The sequence below is a fragment of the Zootoca vivipara genome, chromosome 2 (assembly GCF_965207765.1).
Source record: "Zootoca vivipara chromosome 2, rZooViv2.hap1.1, whole genome shotgun sequence".
Taxonomy (NCBI): Eukaryota; Metazoa; Chordata; class Lepidosauria; order Squamata; family Lacertidae; genus Zootoca; species Zootoca vivipara.
The window spans coordinates 13,289,664-13,308,013 of NC_142584.1; the positions used below are offsets into that span (position 1 = coordinate 13,289,664).

At 46.8% G+C, this 18,350-nt stretch overlaps 1 protein-coding gene across 1 annotated transcript; it reads left to right on the forward strand.

Moving 5' to 3' along the window:
- The first annotated feature begins 5,217 nt into the window (after positions 1 to 5,217).
- Positions 5,218 to 17,146, forward strand: LOC148686732 (aquaporin-6-like). The gene is made up of 4 exons (XM_088661337.1): positions 5,218 to 6,207; positions 9,097 to 9,255; positions 11,652 to 11,732; positions 12,272 to 17,146. The coding sequence occupies exons 1-4, from the start codon at positions 5,848 to 5,850 to the stop codon at positions 12,476 to 12,478; spliced, it is 807 nt and encodes a 268-aa protein (XP_088517463.1). The 5' UTR covers positions 5,218 to 5,847; the 3' UTR covers positions 12,479 to 17,146.
- Positions 17,147 to 18,350: the final 1,204 nt, after the last annotated feature.

Sequence of the window (18,350 nt, forward strand, 5' to 3'; positions counted from 1 at the left end):
GCTTCTTTAAAATATCCTTTAGCGATCTAACTCAAACTCAAGACGAGAGAAAGAAAATTCACATAAAATGTATAATATTTGATGTCTCACACAATCAGTTCTGTAGGTCCTTTCCTAAAACCCATACATTTCCCCCACCATTTCGACCCATTTTCTCTATCTGATGGGATGTGTACAGTTGCCGTGTTCATTATCTGAAAATAATATGGGATATAGGATGCTGATATTCTGTGTCAGGACTCAGCAGCATTAGATTTCTTCCAGTTTGGGGTACTTTCAATCATCATATATACATTCAGAAGTATTGCTCTTGGAGAAAACACAGATTTATCTTCTGTAACATTTTGTCAGCAATTCTCATTCCAAATGGTTTTGCAACTTTCCAGCTCCACAAAATACGGTGGAGAAAATCGGCCTCTTTCATCTTTTTCCTGCATCTCAAACATACATTACATTTGTGTCTGTACATTTTATTCAACCTTTGCCGGCTTGCAGTACCACAGTGAGATTATCTTACAGAAGCTTTCTTTAAATGCCACATTCAATGTATCCATTAATCCCGCTTTATAAATATATTTCCATTTTTTTTCAATCTGAGAAACTGATTTTAATATCTTTCCCCGTTGCATCTTGAATTTATTACGCTTAGATTCCACTTCCATCAGTATTTCATAAATGCATGCCAACACACCTCTGCTACATCTAAAATGGCCTGTTATGCCTTTGCATCTCATCATTTAGCGTCTAATATAGTTCCATAACGTAAATGTCAAATGTTTATGGGCATGTACTGAAAGTTTGGGGAACTCATTCTGGACTTCTGCAAACCTTTCCCCATCCCCCAAAATATTGCATCTTTTATGCACATCCTGAACAGTTCCTAGGTGTCAGGAGTATGGGCAGGAATCGGGCTGTGGGGCCTGTAGTGCTTTGCAGGACTGGGGCCTGCCTCAGCTTGTGCTGGAGAAGCAAGGAGTGGTCACTCAGGTGAGGCCACTCTGCACCTGGTGGCAGGAGCTGGGAGGGATAAAAGCTCAGCATTTCCCTTCAGCTCTTGGCCACAGCAACGCTATCCCTGCCTGGTTGCCTCTGGCCTCTCGCTCCTTGGACCCTTGCCTTGCCGACGCCTTGATCCTCGACCCCTGGACCTTTGCCTTGCCGACGCCTTGCTCCTTGACTCCCAGACCTTCGCCTCTGCCTTGCTCCTTGACCCTGTGACTGCCTGCTGCTGGACCCTCAGCCCTGCACCTGTTCCTGCTTCTACATCACCATCTTGCCTCTGGTCCTGACGTCCTCAGTCAGGGCTTCAACTGCCCGCCGACCGGACCGTGACACTAGGGAGAAGCAGAGCAAGATTGCAGGTGATTGCCTACCCACTGATGCTTGCCAAAGTGGAAGGTGGGGCGAATTTTTTCCTTTGTCAGGTGCAGACAGTGGCATACCTAGGTCTAGGTTGGCCCCTGCCAAGGGTGCAGGCCCAGGGTGTTCTCTGCACTCTGGCTTGGAGTGGGTAGGATCCCACCCACCTGTGTGCTCCCCAGGGTGCTCCTCTGGGCTCTCTGCATGGGGAGGTGGGGAGGAGACAGGCAGGCAGGCAGACAATCGGACAAACAGAGGAAGAGGGGGAGGAGGAGGAGAAGTAGCTTGCATTAAAAGCGGATACAGTGGTACCTTGGTTCTCAAACGTAATCTGTTCCAGAAATCCGTTCAACTTCTGAAACGTTAGAAAACCAAGCTACAGCTTCCAATTGGCGCAGGCGCCCCAGAAACAATAGCCAACAGCCACATCGGACGTTCGGCTTCCAAAAGACGTTCAAAAACCGGAACACTTGCTTCCATGTTTTCAGCGTTCGGGAGCCAAAATGTTTCCATACCAAGGTGTTTGGTAATCAAGGTTCCACTGTATAGTGGTACCTCGGGTTACAAACGCTTCGGGTTACAAACACGTCGGGTTACAAACTCTGCTAACCCGGAAGTAGTACCTCAGGTTGAGAACTTTGCCCCAGGATGAGAACGGAATAAATATTTGAGGAAGCTTCTTTTGCAAAGGGGGAAAGCTCCATTTTTTGTTAGGATCAGCTCAAAGTTGTGCAGCTTTTTTTGCAAATGGGGAAAACCCCATTGGGGGGGCAGCTTAGAGTTGTGCATCTTTTTTGCAAAGGGGGAAAGCTCCATTTTTAGGATCAGCTCAAAGTTGCTGAGTTTCCTTGCAAAGGGGAAAATCCTGTTTTTATGGGGTTCAACTTACTGTTCTGCAGCTTCTCAAGGAAAGCGACCCATTTCTACAGTTTCCAGACAGATAATCTAATCAGCCAGTCACATGTCTCCCTCTGCAGACAACAATTGAGGCCTAGGCAAGGGGCCGGGAGGGGCCGGGAAGGGAACTAGCTCTCTTATCTCCCTCCCCGATCTCAGCTGGTGAGTGGGTTCCTTTCAACTGGCTCATTCCCTCTTGTTAGCCTTTAGCTCTTTCTTAAAAAACAAAACAAAAAGCAACACGATTTGCCTTTAGCCCCTGGGCAATTCAGCTCCAGGGACCATGCATTCGCTGTATAAGACGCGCAGACATTTCCTCTTACTTTTTAGGAGGAAAAAAGTGTGTCTTATGGAACGAAAAATACTGTATTTAAAATGCATCTCTGGGTTATTTGTGGGGCATAGTAATTTGTTCATTATTATTTTTCAAAATATAGTCCGGCCCACCACATGGTCTGAGGGACAGTGGAAAAGGTTGCTGACCCCTGTGTCAGATAGTTGTTTGACATCTGATGGGAGGGTGTTCCACAGGGCGGGTGCCACTACCGAGAAGGCCCTCTGCTTGGTTCAGCATGAAAGGGAACCTTTTCACCACTGAGAAGTGTTCTCACTCTTTGTGCTGATTGGAGCCAATCAGAGCGAAAGGGGGTGAGCTGGATCCTGAGGATTGGCTCCTAGGGTCACTCTGGAGAAGACACGTTTGGAGTAAATGTGCCGAGTTGCTCCTTTAGCATTAAAAAGCAACAACCCCAAGTTATGTTCTGTTGTTGTTCTCTGGGTCTGAGGCTGCACAACTGAAATGTTGGATAGTTACCTCCATAGGTAGTCCAACTTGGTGATGGTGATGATTGATTGATTGATTGATTGATTATTGACGGTGATATGGGGAAGGGCCGTAACTCAGTGGCAGAGCATCTGTGTTGGATGCAGAAGGTGCAAAGTCCCCGGCATGGCTAAGAGAGAGATAAATAAATGTCATAAATCGTGGAGGGCCACCATGCTTGTCATTGCATGCAACACTGAGCCAGATGAGCCAAAAGTATGACTCATACTAACCCTTCCACGGAACAGCTCCTCTTCTGTTAGCTGCCTTTTTCTGTTAAAACTTTGCAGCCCTGGAATGTCATCTCTCAGTTTCACATCCTGGCGCATTAAACCTGGTGTGTTTGCGTTTCTCACACTGCGGGTTTGTAAATTGACTTTGCCACATTGCACAGAGAGGTGACATTCCTTCTACATCCTGTCTCTGTGCAAGCGCTGAGGCTGCACTGCACACCATAGTCTCTTGTTGCACATCACCTCAATCTCTGAGTGGTGCAAGATTCCAGGGGTTCCAGGCATTTACCCGAGGTTTGTAAGATCCCGGCTTTGAAGGACCAGGTGTGCATTCATTTTGGGAGGCGGAGGTCAGTTCTGTGTCCAGGACAGCTGTCTACCAGCTCCATCTGGTACGCAGGCTGAGACCCTACCTGCTCGCGGGCTGTCTCGCCAGAGTGGTGCATGCTCTGGTTATCTCCCACGTGGACTACTGCAATGTGCTGTACATGGGGCTACCTTTGAAGGTGACCAGTCATTTTTAAAAATATTTTATTTTAATTTTTTAAGCAGTGTTTTTATACATTCACATCATTTTCAATTGTTATACTCCTGGGATTACTTAGACCCCTTGGACCCCCACCCCGGTTTCCAATTTTTCCATATATATATATATACACACACACACACACACACACACACACACACACACACCAGTAGGTGTCCGACTCTGGGCTTGCAGCGCTCATCTCGCTCTATACGCCGAGGGAGCCAGCTTTTGTCCGCAGACGGGTCATGTGGCCAGCATGACAAAGCTGCTTCTGGCGAACCAGAGCAGCGCACGGAAACGCCGTTTACCTTCCCGCCGGAGCGGTCCCTATTTATCTACTTGCACTTTGATGTGCTTTCGAACTGCTAGGTGGGCAGGAGCTGGGACCGAGCAACGGGAGCTCACCCCGTTGCAGGGATTCGAACCGCCAACCTTCTGATCAGCAAGCCCTAGACTCTGTGGTTTAACCCACAGCGCCACTTGGGTCCCTATACAGTATGTATATATATATATATATATATATATATATATATATATATATATATGTGTGTGTGTGTGTGTGTGTGTGTGTGTGTGTGTGTGTGTGTGTATATATATATATATATATATATATATATATATATATATGCATCTAATTACATTTTTCTGTGGGACGCGCGTGGTGCTGTGGTCTAAACCACTGAGCCTTGGGCTTGCCGATCAAAAGGTTGGCGGTTCGAATCTGGGTAGCAGCCACTGCTGTCTCTTTTTTTGCCATGGGGCAGGGCAGGGACTGCCTCTCTCCCCTCTCGCATTGTGCTAATCTCTAGCAAGGGCAGACTGCCTTGCCAATAGCAGGTACATTCTCTGCAGCCGTAAAACCTCCTCTTTATGATGCAGCCCACCAGCTTTTCAATGACATGGCTGTAATGGCTCTTTTATCAAAACTGGAGATGTGTGTGACCTTCATTTAAAAAAAGGGGGGAAGAGCTTTTTCAAACAGGCGCTGTATCTATTGTGCTGTCTTCAGTAACACCAAGCATCTATTTCTGGTGCGTTGAAAGCGCCAGGGATGGGGCCAGGGAGAGTGTCAGGTGGGAAATAATGGCGGCTATTTTGACAAGTGTGAGGGAGACAATGTTTGCTTCATGATTGCTCTGTACAGCTCTTAATGTTTTCATGGTTTTATATTGCTGTATGCTAGCACAGCGGCATTTTATGAGACAGCAACATATAAATACTTTTATAATTATAAGAAAAACATATATGCTGAGGTGAGATATGGAGACTTCCTGGTTCTCACCAATATTTTCTCTCTCTCTCTCTCTCTCTCTCACACACACACACACAATGATGCTTACGCACAGAACTTTATGTTTAGGCGAGTCTCTCAGCAATCTCCGCTGCTGTTTCCTCTCCAGGAAAAAGCTTTATTTATTCTGCAAAAATTACATCTGCAAATAAAACCTCCCTGTGGTTTACAAGGAGAATAAATCATTTAAATTATCAATAAGTAGCAGCAGAAAACAGGGTGTTTAGAACATTAGAAGCGGAACTGAAATTGATAGCTAAAATGAAATTAAAACCCATGTAACTTTTTAGCACATCTGAATTGGCTTTTGCCTAAACGGAAGGATTTTAAGGAGGTGCCGAGTTCAGAAGGTGCCTGCCAGCTGTCAATAGGCAGGGAGGTTCCCAAGTAGGCACTGCCACCCTAAAAGTTTGATTCCTTACAAGTACAGAATGGATTATTATATGGCACCTGTGTTGCCTCTCCCTGTGTTTCCAAAGGAGGAGCCAGCAGCCCTCAAATTTCCTAATATCTCCATCCCTTCAGGAATGTGGGCAGTGCCATACAGAGAGGTGGGAAAATAAAGGCTGCTGTGATATAAACCTGAAGTTTCCTGGTCCAGCCCAGTATGTTGCAAACACTTGCTTGTTTGCTTCGTGCTTGACCATCAGGAGGAAAGGAATCAAGAGGCAAGGCAGAATACACACACAGAACCGTCTTCCAACCTCTTTTCAGGATGTGGAGGGAACTGCTGATGGTGGCTTTTTACCGGGCTGCCTTTGCAGAATTCCTGGCCACCGCCATCTTTGTCTTCTTTGGCCTGGGCTCGGAGATGAATTGGCCAGAGAAGCCCTCTGTCCTGCAGACTGCCATCACCTTCAACTTGGCTGCGGCCACCGCTGTCCAGATAGCCTGGCATGCCAGCGGATCCCACCTCAACCCGGCGGTGACCCTGGCGTTCCTGCTTGGCTCTCGTGTCTCATTGGTGAGGGCAGCCTGCTATGTAATTGCCCAGGTGGTCGGAGGCATTGCCGGAGCAGCCGTCCTTTATGCGGTGACTCCTGAGGACATACGGGGAAGTTTAGGCGCCAGTACGGTACGTCTGTCTCAGTTTCTGTCTTCTGAATGTTTGCCGTCTCCAGGAAAGGCAAGGATGAGGCAAGGCCTGTCTAAAACAGCCAGTCTGTTGTTTCTGTTGTTTCTGTTACATTTAAAAAATAATAATATTTCATTAGAAGAATGTCATTCATAAAAAGAGAAGGTAAAGGGGCCCCTGACCATCAGGTCCAGTCGTGTCCGACTCTGGGGTTGCGGCGCTCATCTCGCTCTATAGGCCGAGGGAGCCGGCGTTTGTCCACAGACAGCTTCCGGGTCATGCGGCCAGCATGACAAAGCTGCTTCTGGCGAACCAGAGCAGCGCACGGAAATGCCGTTTACCTTCCCGCCGGAGCGGTCCCTATTTATCTACTTGCACTTTGACGTGCTTTCGAACTGCTAGGTGGCCAGGAGCTGGGACCGAGCAATGGGAGCTCACCCCGTTGCAGGGATTCGAACCGCCGACCTTCTGATCAGCAAGCCCTAGACTCTGTGGTTTAACCCACAGCGCCACCTGGGTCCTAAAAAGAGAAGAAAGGAAGGAAGGAAGGAAGGAAGGAAGGAAGGAAGGAAGGAAGGAAGGAAGGAAGGAAGGAAGGAAGGAAGGAAGGAAGGAAGGAAGGAAAGAAAGAAAATGGTTACATCACCATACCTTAATATACAGATGTGTATATTCTTATTATCCTAATACACATCTAATTGTCAATAATTTAATATTACTCTGTGTAAACTATTTTGTACCCCACCCTTCTGGCTGGGTTTCCCCAGCCACTCTGGGCAGCTTCCAACAGAATATTAAAAACATGATAAAACATTAAACGTTAAAAACTTCCCTACACAGGGTTGCCTTCAGATGTCTTCTAAAAGTCAGATAGTTGTTTATTTCCTTGACATCTGGTGGGAGGGCATTCCACAGGGTGGGCGCCACTACCCAGAAGGCCCTCTGCCTGGTTCCCTGTAACCTCACTTCTCGCAGTGAGGAAACCGCCAGGAGGCCCTCAGAGCTGGACCTCAGTGTCCGGGCTGGACGATGGGGGTGGAGATGCTCCTTCAGGTATACGGGGCCAAATATCATGGTATTTATCCAAAGAAAGTCCGGGTCAATAAGCTGAGTGGTGCACAACGCAGCATCAGAGCAGAGCTGTGGGATGGGGAAGGGGAAGTTTCTGTCGTCTGTAGGCATGCCACCACGCTTTCCATGTTTCTTTTCCACTTGGGTGGGGATCTAGAGGGTCTCACCTGGTTCTGGGCATCTGGGCAATAAGGACAGACTAGGGGGTTTGGCTGCTTTACTTGCCCACCTCACCACCCTGCCTGAGCTGTCGGAGGTGGTCTTGAAGGTGGTGTTGAAGACTCCCAGATGGTTGATCCTGGCGGACTTGGACCTCCATGCTGAGGACTCCAACTCTGGGGCAGCTCAGGACTTTGTGGTTGCCACAGTAATCATGGGGCTGTCACACATGTCATTGAGTGGGTGGCAAAATGGCAGATTTAGTTCAATGCAAGCATGTGTACGTTGTTGCCACAACAACAACAACAACAACCACCCTTAATCTCACATATAAGCTTGTAGGGTCTGAACTGGTGAGTGCAGACCCTCCAAAGTGCCCTAAGGTATTATGTTCTTCCAGCCAGGGGGCGTCGCAATGGGGGGGGGTGATGGGGGCAGTCCGCCCCGGGTTCCACTCTGGGCGCCGAGTGGACTTTTTATTGGGAGGCTCGGCTTGGGAGTCATGGGGGTGGGCGCAGTGCCGAGCGGGCTTTCTACCTGGAGCTGGAGGCGCGCGGCTTTGGAGTCAGCGGGGCGGCAGCGATACCCCGCAGGATGCTGCGCATGCGTGTTGCATAGCGGGGTATCACCGCCCCTCGGCGCCTCCAAAGCCGCACGCCTCCAGCTACAAACTCCAGGTAAAAGGCCTTTTTGGAGGCACGGGGGGCAGTGATACCCCGCCATGTAACGACGCATGCGTCGTTACGTAGCAGTGCATGTGTTGTTACGATGCCACCCCCCCCCCCGGGTGCATAGCAATTTGCCGCTCCGGGTGTCGCGGCGGCTCGCTACACCGCTGCTTCCAGCCAGGGGAGGGCATAACACATGGGTAGGCAAACTAAGGCCTGGGGGCTGGATCCGGCCCAACCACCTTCTAAATCCGGTCCGGGAATCGGCGTGTTTTTACATGAGTAGAATGTGTCCTTTTATTTAAAATGCATCTCTGGGTTATTTGTGGGGCATAGGAGTTCGTTCATTTTCTTTCCCAAAATATAGCCCGGCCCCCCACAAGGTCTGAGGGACAGTGGACCGGCCCCCTGCTGAAAAGGTTTGCTGACCCCTGGCATAACATGTTCCCTCCAGGTAGCATTAGGGATGGAGAAGCTGTGGTTCTCCAGATGTTTTTGGACTCCAACTCCCATTAGTCCCGGCCAAAACAGTCACAGACCTTCCAAGTGCCCCTATTTTCCAGGGACAGCCCTGAATTTACAGAAGCCACTCTGGTTTCTGATTTCATCCCATAATGTCCTGGTTTTCCTTAGGACCTCCCTATTTTCATCAGAGAAATGTTGGAGGGTGTGGGTTATGCGATCCTTGAGCCAAGGAGATAAGTAACATTACAACCTTTAGAAGACATCTGAAGGCAGCCCTATATAGGGAAGTTTTCTTCATTAATGTTTAAAGTTTACTTGTGTTTTTATATATGTTGGAAGCTGCCCAGATTGGCAGAAAGGAAAATCAAGGCCTCCAGATCCCTCCCTCTCACATCCTTACTTTTTAGGTGAGGAGGTTTTCACTTTTCATCTGGTAGTGAGCAAGTCTAAGAGATTGGCAGCTTTGGTGGTGGTACACTGTGGTCCCCCAAAAGCTCTTTCACTATTTCCTCTTCCTCCTCCCCAGGTGAGGGTCAACGTCTCATCCGGACAAGCTGTGTCCATCGAGCTCCTTTTGACATTGCAGCTGGTTCTAAGCTATTTTGTGTCCACCGACAGCAGCCGAAACAAAGGTTCTCCAGCTATCATGATCGGTGTCTCAGTTGCCCTGGGACACTTAATTGGGGTAAGTGGAGGACCTGGGCCTGGGGCAGTTTAAAAACCTCAGGGGGTCTGATGAGCAAAGGAGGCAGTAACTTTTGCTGGTGACCAACTACTGCAATCTGTAGAATGCTGGAAGGAGATGCTCAAATTACAAAATGCAAAATAAAAATCAGAAGGGAAAGTTACCTGTATATTTAACTAGGTGCTCCATTAAAGAGCTGAATGCTCTTAAGAAGCAAGGTGTTAGTAAAGTTTAAACAGGAAACGTGTTAATTTTATGACAAACCACCCAGGCTTAGTGGAGGGATTGGTTTATAAATTCCACACAGAGGAAGTGGTAGATGGCAATTTTGTTTTTTGTTTTTTTTTGGGGGGGGGGTAGTGGCAGCAGGCAGGCCCAAGGCCTCTCACCCCCCTCCCCAGATGGCGCCTCTGAGTGGCAGTAAGAATGAGCCCCCAAATCCTATGATCATTGGTATTTGGGGCCTCCCCGACTGAGAATTTATAGACATAATCTAGATATGGGGTAACTCTCTAATGGGTGAGATCCTGGAGAGCACCTTACCCAAAGAGTGCAGAGGGCACCACAGATTCCAGCGTGTGGATCTTCCAGACATGTGCAGAAATAATGTGAGCCCATTGATTACAAGAGAGGGGAAGCACAGCAGCAATTCTGCCAGTAGGCTAACCTACTTCATTCTCAGAAGTCAGTCATGAGGTGGGGAACCTACAGAGAAGTCTTCTGATCAGGGCCAGTTTTAGGTTTGATGAGGCCCTAAGCTACTGAAGGTAATGGGGCCCTTTATATATCCAGCTGTCCTTTGTCAACAACAAATTGTCACTGGTTTTTGTGTTGAATATACAGTGGAACCTTGGTTTATGAACACCTCGGTTTTACAAATTTTCAGTTTACGAACGTCGCGGACCCATCTGGAATGGATTAATTCACTTTCCATTACAGTGGTACCTCTACTTACGAATGACTCTACTTATGAATGTTTCTACTTACGAATGGAGCTCCGTCCGCCATCTTGGATGCAGTTTAGATAGGATTTTTTTTCTACTTATGAATTTTTAGATAGGGTTGCTTCGACTTACGAATTTTTTCTCCCAATGCATTCCAATGGGATTCGACTTACACATTTTTTCGACTTACAAATGTGCGTTCAGAACGCATTAAATTCGTAAGTAGAGGTACCACTGTATTTTAAATGGGAAAGTTCGCTTCAGTTTATGAACGCTTCAGTTTATGAACAGACTTCTGGAACCAATTACACCCATGCTTTGGGTTAAGTACGCTTCAGGTTAAGTAGTCCGCGGACCCGTCTGGAACGGATCAATCCACTTTCCATTACTTTCAGTGGGAAAGTTCGCTTCAGTTTATGAACACTTCAGTTTATGAACAGACTTCCGGAACCAATTGTGTTCATAAACCGAGGTACCACTGTACAGTATGCTATATGGTAATTTATGGACCTACGTAATAGGTATCTAAAGCCGTTTGCAGATGTTGTCATGCAACCAGTCCATGCAGAATGTAGGCACCCTATATATAGAAAAGAGCAAACCAGTGATATTTTACGGAGCAGGCTAGCAGGCAGGGCCCATGACTTACATCATAGGTATGTAGGTTTTATTTTATTTGTTTTTCTATCTTATATTTTGGAAATGTACATCCAGGGTTTTTTTTTTCTTTACATTTTTGGGGGTCCCAAGAGAGTGGGGCCCTAAGCTATAGCTTGTTTAGCTTATACGTAAATCCAGCATTGTTTCTGATGACTCCAGTCCTAATGAGTAAGGGCTCATCTGGACTTCCTATTGTGCCACATTCCTAGGCACAGGTCCAAGCTTTAAAGTGTTGTGTCTGTGAACACCCTGTGAACACCCACTCTTTATCTCTGAATTGGAACAAATGGTAATCTGAGGGGAACCTGAACTGCCGTTTGCTCCGATTTAGCATTAAAGAATGGATTTTCATGGAGGAAAGCGCCTGGGGCGACAGACGACGACGACACAAAAACAAGCACACGCCTGTGCCTAGAAAAAGCATAGGGCAAAATGTAATTGTGGATGAGCTCTGACTGTAAGTGACTTGTAAAAGTCAATATCCGGGGACCTGCTATAGCAGGGATGGGGAACCTGTGGCTCTTCAAGTTGTTTGTGAGACTCCAACTCCCATCAGCCTCGGCCAGTATGGCCAATGGTAAGGAGTGATGGGCACTGCAGTTCACCAATATCTGGAGGGCCGCAGGATCTCCATTCCCTCAGCTCTTGGCATGCTTGTTTTCTCCAAAATTATTGCAGCTCAAAGTCGTGCATCTGATGCCCTTCACTTAATGGAGATTCAGAGAAGGGGGGAGGATGAACCCAGCAAAATATGCTTGTCCAGACACCTCTCTTCCCATTTCTCCTTCCTAGCATTACTACACCACCTGTTCCATGAATCCAGCCAAATCTTTTGGCCGTTCAGTTGTAGTCGGGAAGTTTACAAAGCAATGGGTAAGTCGCCTCCTTTCTGACCCTTTCCTTGAAGCCAGAAGGGAGCGGGGATTGTGTCTATGGGGTGAAGATTCAGCCACTACCTGGGATGGCCCCAGGCTTAAAAGAGGCCCCGATTCTCCTCACAGAACCTATATAGGAGAGCCTGTATGATATCGAGCGACAGAATGAGCTGGCCACAATAAGGAAATTTTATCCATGGTAGGATTATTGTCCTCCTAGTCATTTGACACTATAGGCATCCTATTTGCATAATTTAACGATTCTGAAATACAGAGGCGCTTTCACTTTTGCGAGATTGAATAATACTGCCTTCGGCTGTACTTGAGGGTCGGCTTCAAAAAATTCTGCTGCAAAAACAGTTGAATTTATGGGGTGAATGTGGCCTAACTTCCCTGGATCAGGGCCCCTTCCTTTCATTCTGACGCAATTCTTTTCTACCCCTATGAAGTGGGAGCAGGTGATGTTTTGGGTAATTGAACTGCATCCTCCTCTAGCCTTCCATCAGCACAAACTGTTTCTTCTCTTTGTCCCTGCAGATGTTCTGGGTGGGGCCACTGGCTGGTGCAATCCTGGCCTTTGTGCTTTATACCTTTGTCCTTCACCACGACCCAAAGACCTTTGCGGAACGATTGGCTATTCTCAGGGGCAGGGGCAGCTACGATGCAGAACCTTTGGAGAAGGATAAAGACCAGCCGACAGACTCTGTATCTCTGCCCATGCCCAGCCTTGTACATAGACTCTAGACTCCTAGGAGCATTCCATAGAAGAACATTGAAACCACTCTTGAAGAGAAACCACTCTTCTCTCTCTCTGGCCACAAGAGGGCCCCAGGTGCCTTTTCTCTGAAATCTGAAGTCAGATTGCATATGCACAGTGCCAAATTTACGACTCTTTTAGCAAGAGGAGCCCCAGACAATAAGAATGGATCTGTGGTGTTGTATGGCCAGCAGGAATTGGGTATGTGTATGCAATGCAGTGGACGGGCAGAGAGGAAGCCTGTTCGGAGGCCTATCGCTTATGGCACCCAGTGACGGTGAATGCTGCCAGCAGGGGTGTAGGAAGATGGGGGCGGTGGGGGTGGGCCGCCCTGAGCGACGGGCTCCAAGGAGCGCCATCACAGGCACCCGCCCCGCCCCCAGAACGCGTGTCACGCCCCTCCGGGAGGCGTGCCACACCCCCGGAACGTGCGCCACAGCCCTCCGGGAGGCGCGCCCCACCCCGGAACGTGGCCCACACCCCTCCGGGAGGTGCGCCCCCACCCCAGAACGTGCGCCATGCCCCTCCAGGAGGCACAGCATGCCCCGCCCCTCCGGGAGACGTGCCCCGCCCCCGGTGCCGGAGCATGAAGCTCCGCCACTGGCTGCCAGCTAAGGTAGCAATTATGATGCTCTCTATGTTTAAGTCTGCCATCATCTGTGCAAAACCAACTAGACCAGGCTTCCTCCACCTTGGCCCTCCAGATGTTTTTGGCCTACAACTCCCATGATCCCTAGCTAGCAGGACCGGTGGTTAGGGATGATGGGAATTGTAGTCCAAAACATCTGGAGGGCCAAAGGTTGGGGATGCCTGCATTAGGGTCTCCAGGTCAGGAACATCTCAGACCCTGAGATTTCAAGGCCGAAACCTGATGGCTAGGGGCAGCCTCTGGTGATGTCATGGCTGGTAGACCCTGATGTCATGGCGGCAAAACATGTCTCAAAACATCTGGAGGGCCGAGGTTGAGGAAGCCTGAACTAGACTGTGAGCAGTAGGGTCTTGACTTGCAGACTTTGCAAGTGTCCCTATTTTCCAGGGACAGTCCCAGATTTACAGAAGCTATCCCGGTTTCTGATTTGATCCCAGAATGTCCACTTTTCCTTAGGACAGCCTTATTTGCATCGGAGACACGTTGGAGGGTATGCGACTTCCGATAGGGCCTCAGTTGATGAGGGTGGCACTGTGGTCTAAACCTCTGAGCCTCTTGGGCTTGCCAATCAGGAAGTTGGCGGTTCGAATCCCCACGACGGGGTGAGCTTCCGTTGCTCTGTCCCAGCTCCTGCCAACCTAGCAGTTTGAAAGCATGCCAGTGCAAGTAGATAAATAGGCACCACTGCGGTGGGAAGGTAAACAGCGTTTTTGTGCACTCTGGCTTCCGTCAGTGTCCTGTTGCACCAGAAGCGGTTTAGTCCTGCTGGCCACATGACCTGGAAAGCTGTCTGTGGACAAACACCAGCTCCCTCGGCCTGAAGAAGAGACGAGTGTCACAACCCCATACTGTAGTTGCCTTTGACTGGACTTAACCATCCAGGGGTCCTTTACCTTTTACCTCTACTGATGCAGTCACCCACCATATAAATCACCACAAATTGTACATGGTGCAAACTCATACATTGTACTGAGCGCACCAGTCTCTTTCCTTAGCTTACTGTCGAAGGATCAGGGAGGCTCTTGTCTATTAGTGATTTCCTAGTCGTGAGACCTTTACTGCTGGCATGGCAGAAGGACAATGATCGAAGGAGGTTCTAGTGCATCCTTTGCTGTGCATAATATAAGCCAGTGAAGCCAAATACTCGGGGAAAGAGACTTAATATGAAATTTAAAAAACTCAGTCTAAATTAGCTAGTTACATGTTATATACTTAAGCAAAGGCAGTGAAATATAAGTGGGTTCCTATGAGTCAAGATACAGTGATAACAGCAAGAACCTTTACTTAACTAACAGAACCGGACAACAGGGGCAAAGCAACTGCTTATATACATTTCTGAAGGCCTGGGCCACTCCCACTCCCAACGTGATTGGCTATCTACACTTCCAAGCTGCGAATCGTAACTCAGAGTTTAAGGGCCAATGGCAGAGGCCCAAATCCTGAGTTGTTCTGTGATTGGATATCATGTATCGAATCAGAACACAGCGCTCAGAATCCTTAGTCCAGACTCAAGCTCAAGCAAACACACACCACTGAATACATAACAGGTGGGTTTCAGAGCATGCACAGAGTTTCTCACAGAAAGTACGGTCTGACTGAGTACCTTTTCAGAATCCTGCTGAGTTGATTTCAGGAGACCGAAACCCCAGAGTCAAACGTCCCATTTTTATGGGAAATCTGAGAAGTAATACAAAAAAGGGCCCTTTACAGAGGTAGACTATTGTTTTGTTGGTGAGTTATGCTCAGTGGCTGATGTCAGTAGTCTCTGTGGCCAATCAGAACTTTATTTAGAAGCTAGATCAACCTCCTTATAAACCCTGCACTTAAAAGGGCTAGCCAGGTCTGACTAGAAGCAATGTAATAAAAAAAAGGGGGGTAGATTAACTTGAGGGTGTTTGTTGGGGAATAAAACAACAACAGGATGTCTGTCTGCTGCAGACTTCCAGAGAACTAGCCTGATTGGAGATCTTCTAAGGGACCTGGTGATCTTTATAGGAATATAGGATTTGTCCCCCCAGAATAGGTGATCCAGACTCTGCTGAGAGAGACCTCAAAGGTTGTGCTTCCCTCCAAGCCAAGCACATAGAAAGGAAGTTCTTTCCCCAGTTCTGTGCACCCAGATAACCCCTGCAAGATGCTGCAAACCCTCCATGTTTTGATGGCCACCTTATTTCCATCGTGTTTCCTTACGGCCATTTCCTGATGCACATAATGAAGCAGGCAAAGCTTTTAATGGCACAGTGATAAGTGCTAGGAGAGACACTTCACTAAGACAGCGTGTGTCCTGTGTGTCAGGAAACCGCTAAAAACACAGAAGTTGTGCCTGTGTTGTTAACCTTGTGGCATTCCTCTCATGCCAATCTCGGTGATGGGTGTTTTGCTAGAACGCAGCACTCAAGACATTTAGAAGACAATGTTGCTGTTTACATAAAAGCGAGACTCGCAGCCATTGGTGGGCATTTCAGTTCCTGTTGCATTTCCCCAGAATATTAGGTCTCGGCTGGGCTGGGTTTTGCCTGAGGGTAGATGAGCAAATGCTTCTAATATGAGCAAATGCTTTGCTTTGGAATATGAGCAAATGCTTTGCTTTGGAATCAAAATGACCAAGGGCTGGAGCAACCCCCCCCCCATATGCGGAAAGATACAAACTTTTAACGCTTTTCAGTTGAGGGACATGGTAGAGATGTTTAAAATTATGCAAGGTGTGTGGGGGGGAATGGAGAAAGTGGTTTTCCCTTTGCCTCTTGTAATACTAGAATCAACCCAGCCAGATGGGCGGGGTATAAATGATAAAATTATTATTATTATTATTAAGTTCCACATGGACTGGAGAAAATACTGCCATCATGACTACTGGGGCTAACTTCCATGAACTGGCTCATTCTCTTTGAAAAAACATCCAAGTTGGTTCTCTTCACGGCATCTTGCAGAAATTCAGCTATACAGCTGCAAAAGTAACGTGTTAAGTGTGTTTTAAGTGCATTATACAAATGTGACACTAGGTGGTGATGGCGAGCTTATGGCAAATTCAATATATTCTTTAAAACATTTTTTTTCTTTTTCTTTTTTAAAAGGCATTTTCATACTTTTTTATATGTGTCTAGATTCCACCTTAGTTTAACTGGGCAATGTGTGTGAAGAAGTATGCTATTTTGTTTATTATAAAGGGGCTTCATAGCAACTTTATAATAATTTTATTGTTTGTATCCCCAACCCCCCTGGGCTGCTCCAAGTTCTTTTCACCACCAGGATATAACAGAGACAATATGGTTAGAAAAGGATACTGGCTCCTTTACCAAAAAGAAAAATCATTCATCTTGATATGATTCAGAGCAGTTTGGAAGAATGAAGACAGCCCTTCCTAAAATCCATATAATCGATGTCAATAAGGGGAAGAATGTTCGCTTTTGAGGCCGACCGAATGCCAGCCCTTATTTCGCAATCCACTTACAATCTCTCGCCCCCGCTTTGTAGATTTCTCTTTTCTTACAGTGCCAAGAGTCCTGTTGAGACAGCTTTCGCATGGAATTGAAATTTCATTTGCCCTATTGACAGCAGGGACAGTCCAGGGGAACGAGGATGTTCCGATTGCAGACAATTTATCTCTGGCTGCAAATTCACCCGCTGTCTTCCCAGCTTAGTTCATATTAGAAAAATGACAGCCCATTTCTTTGGAATGATTAAGAAAATGGACTTTTTTGTCAAGTGGCTTGCACCTCTGCCCTCCCTCTGCATCCAGCGGCACATTCCTACAGATTCCTTATGCTGTGCCGTTTCAATGAAAAATTATTTTTGCTGTTTTGGGGATTTTTAAAAATCATTTTTATTGAATTTCCAATAAAAACAGCCAATTAAAATATCCATCAAATCATAATCATAATCCAATTAAAAACAATAAACTAAAATAAAAACCAAACAAATTACAATCCAAATTATTATTAATTTTTCCGGGCTCCCCATAGTCTGGACCTCTGAAGAATATCGCCTATATCTTTGTTCCTGCCTTCTTTCTGTTGTTCTCATATTTTCCACATTCCGATCTTAACGCTTTAAAGTTCTCCGCCCCTGGCTTTGCAATTCTCAATCATGTCAGAAATCATATATCCTTTCATCCATCGAGTACAGCTTTATTTGTTTATATATGTTTTTTCAACTTTTCCTGTTGAAAAGTTGCAAAAAGCTGCAGCTTTTCCTGACTTCATTCCAATCCGATCTGTTGTCCAAGTCTATCATTTGAAGTTTAATGGCACAGTGCAATGTACCTCCCTTTCTCTGTTACTAGCAGTGTGCAGAAGGAATTCAGTTATCGTTCAAACAACCCACCCTTCCTTCTTTCTCCCAAGTAAACTCCCTGTTTTATAGGGGTTTGCTAGTACATAGAGTACAGTTCCAGCTTTCCAAATAACGTGGCTCTGTGTCCGTAAAAACTCCAGGCAAGTGTTACAGGAACAACCTTGTGCCCTCAGTAAGGTTTCCCTCTCAACTCAGGTTCACCTCAGCAGCTGTTTGCCTCAGCCCTTTAGCTACTTTCTGGCACTCTTTCCCTCCACTTGCCTCCCCTGTGCGTGACTTTGAGATGTAAACTATCCACCTGCTCCTCAGGCTTAGTTTTATCTCCCCTCTTCAAGTCACCACCCTTTTGAGTTTAGAAACGTTGCTGGGATAAGGAGGAACATCCCATTTGACACAACATAGATGAAAGCTTTATTCAACTGGAGAACATGTATATTTCTTTATGGTTTCATTTGTTTAAGCTCTTAGTTCATCATCTTCTTTTCATATAACACAGACTTGTTAATACAGCTCCTGCATCCCTCTCTAACACTCTACTCGAGTAACCTACACCACAACCTCCCACACGCTCCCGCTCCCAAAATCCTCTCAACTGAATTAATGGCTACCCATCCCCTTTAAACCATTGGCTGCCCCGCCCCTCATGGAATGGAATGTGTCAATCAACTAAGAGGCTGGGTTTAACACTTAACACCCTGGAGTTCTACTCAAGCCAGCCCAATCCGTCACACACAGCAACTCCCAAGTTGTTAAATTATTCCAATCTGGGCTGTTGTCGAAGCCTGTCGTTTTAAATTTAATGATGCAGTAACTTCCACATTGTTAAGTTGTTACTGATTTCCCATCGTTAGATTGTTGACCATGCTGTTTGCAATACTGCAGTATAAATGAACTTCATTCCACAGATATAAGTTATT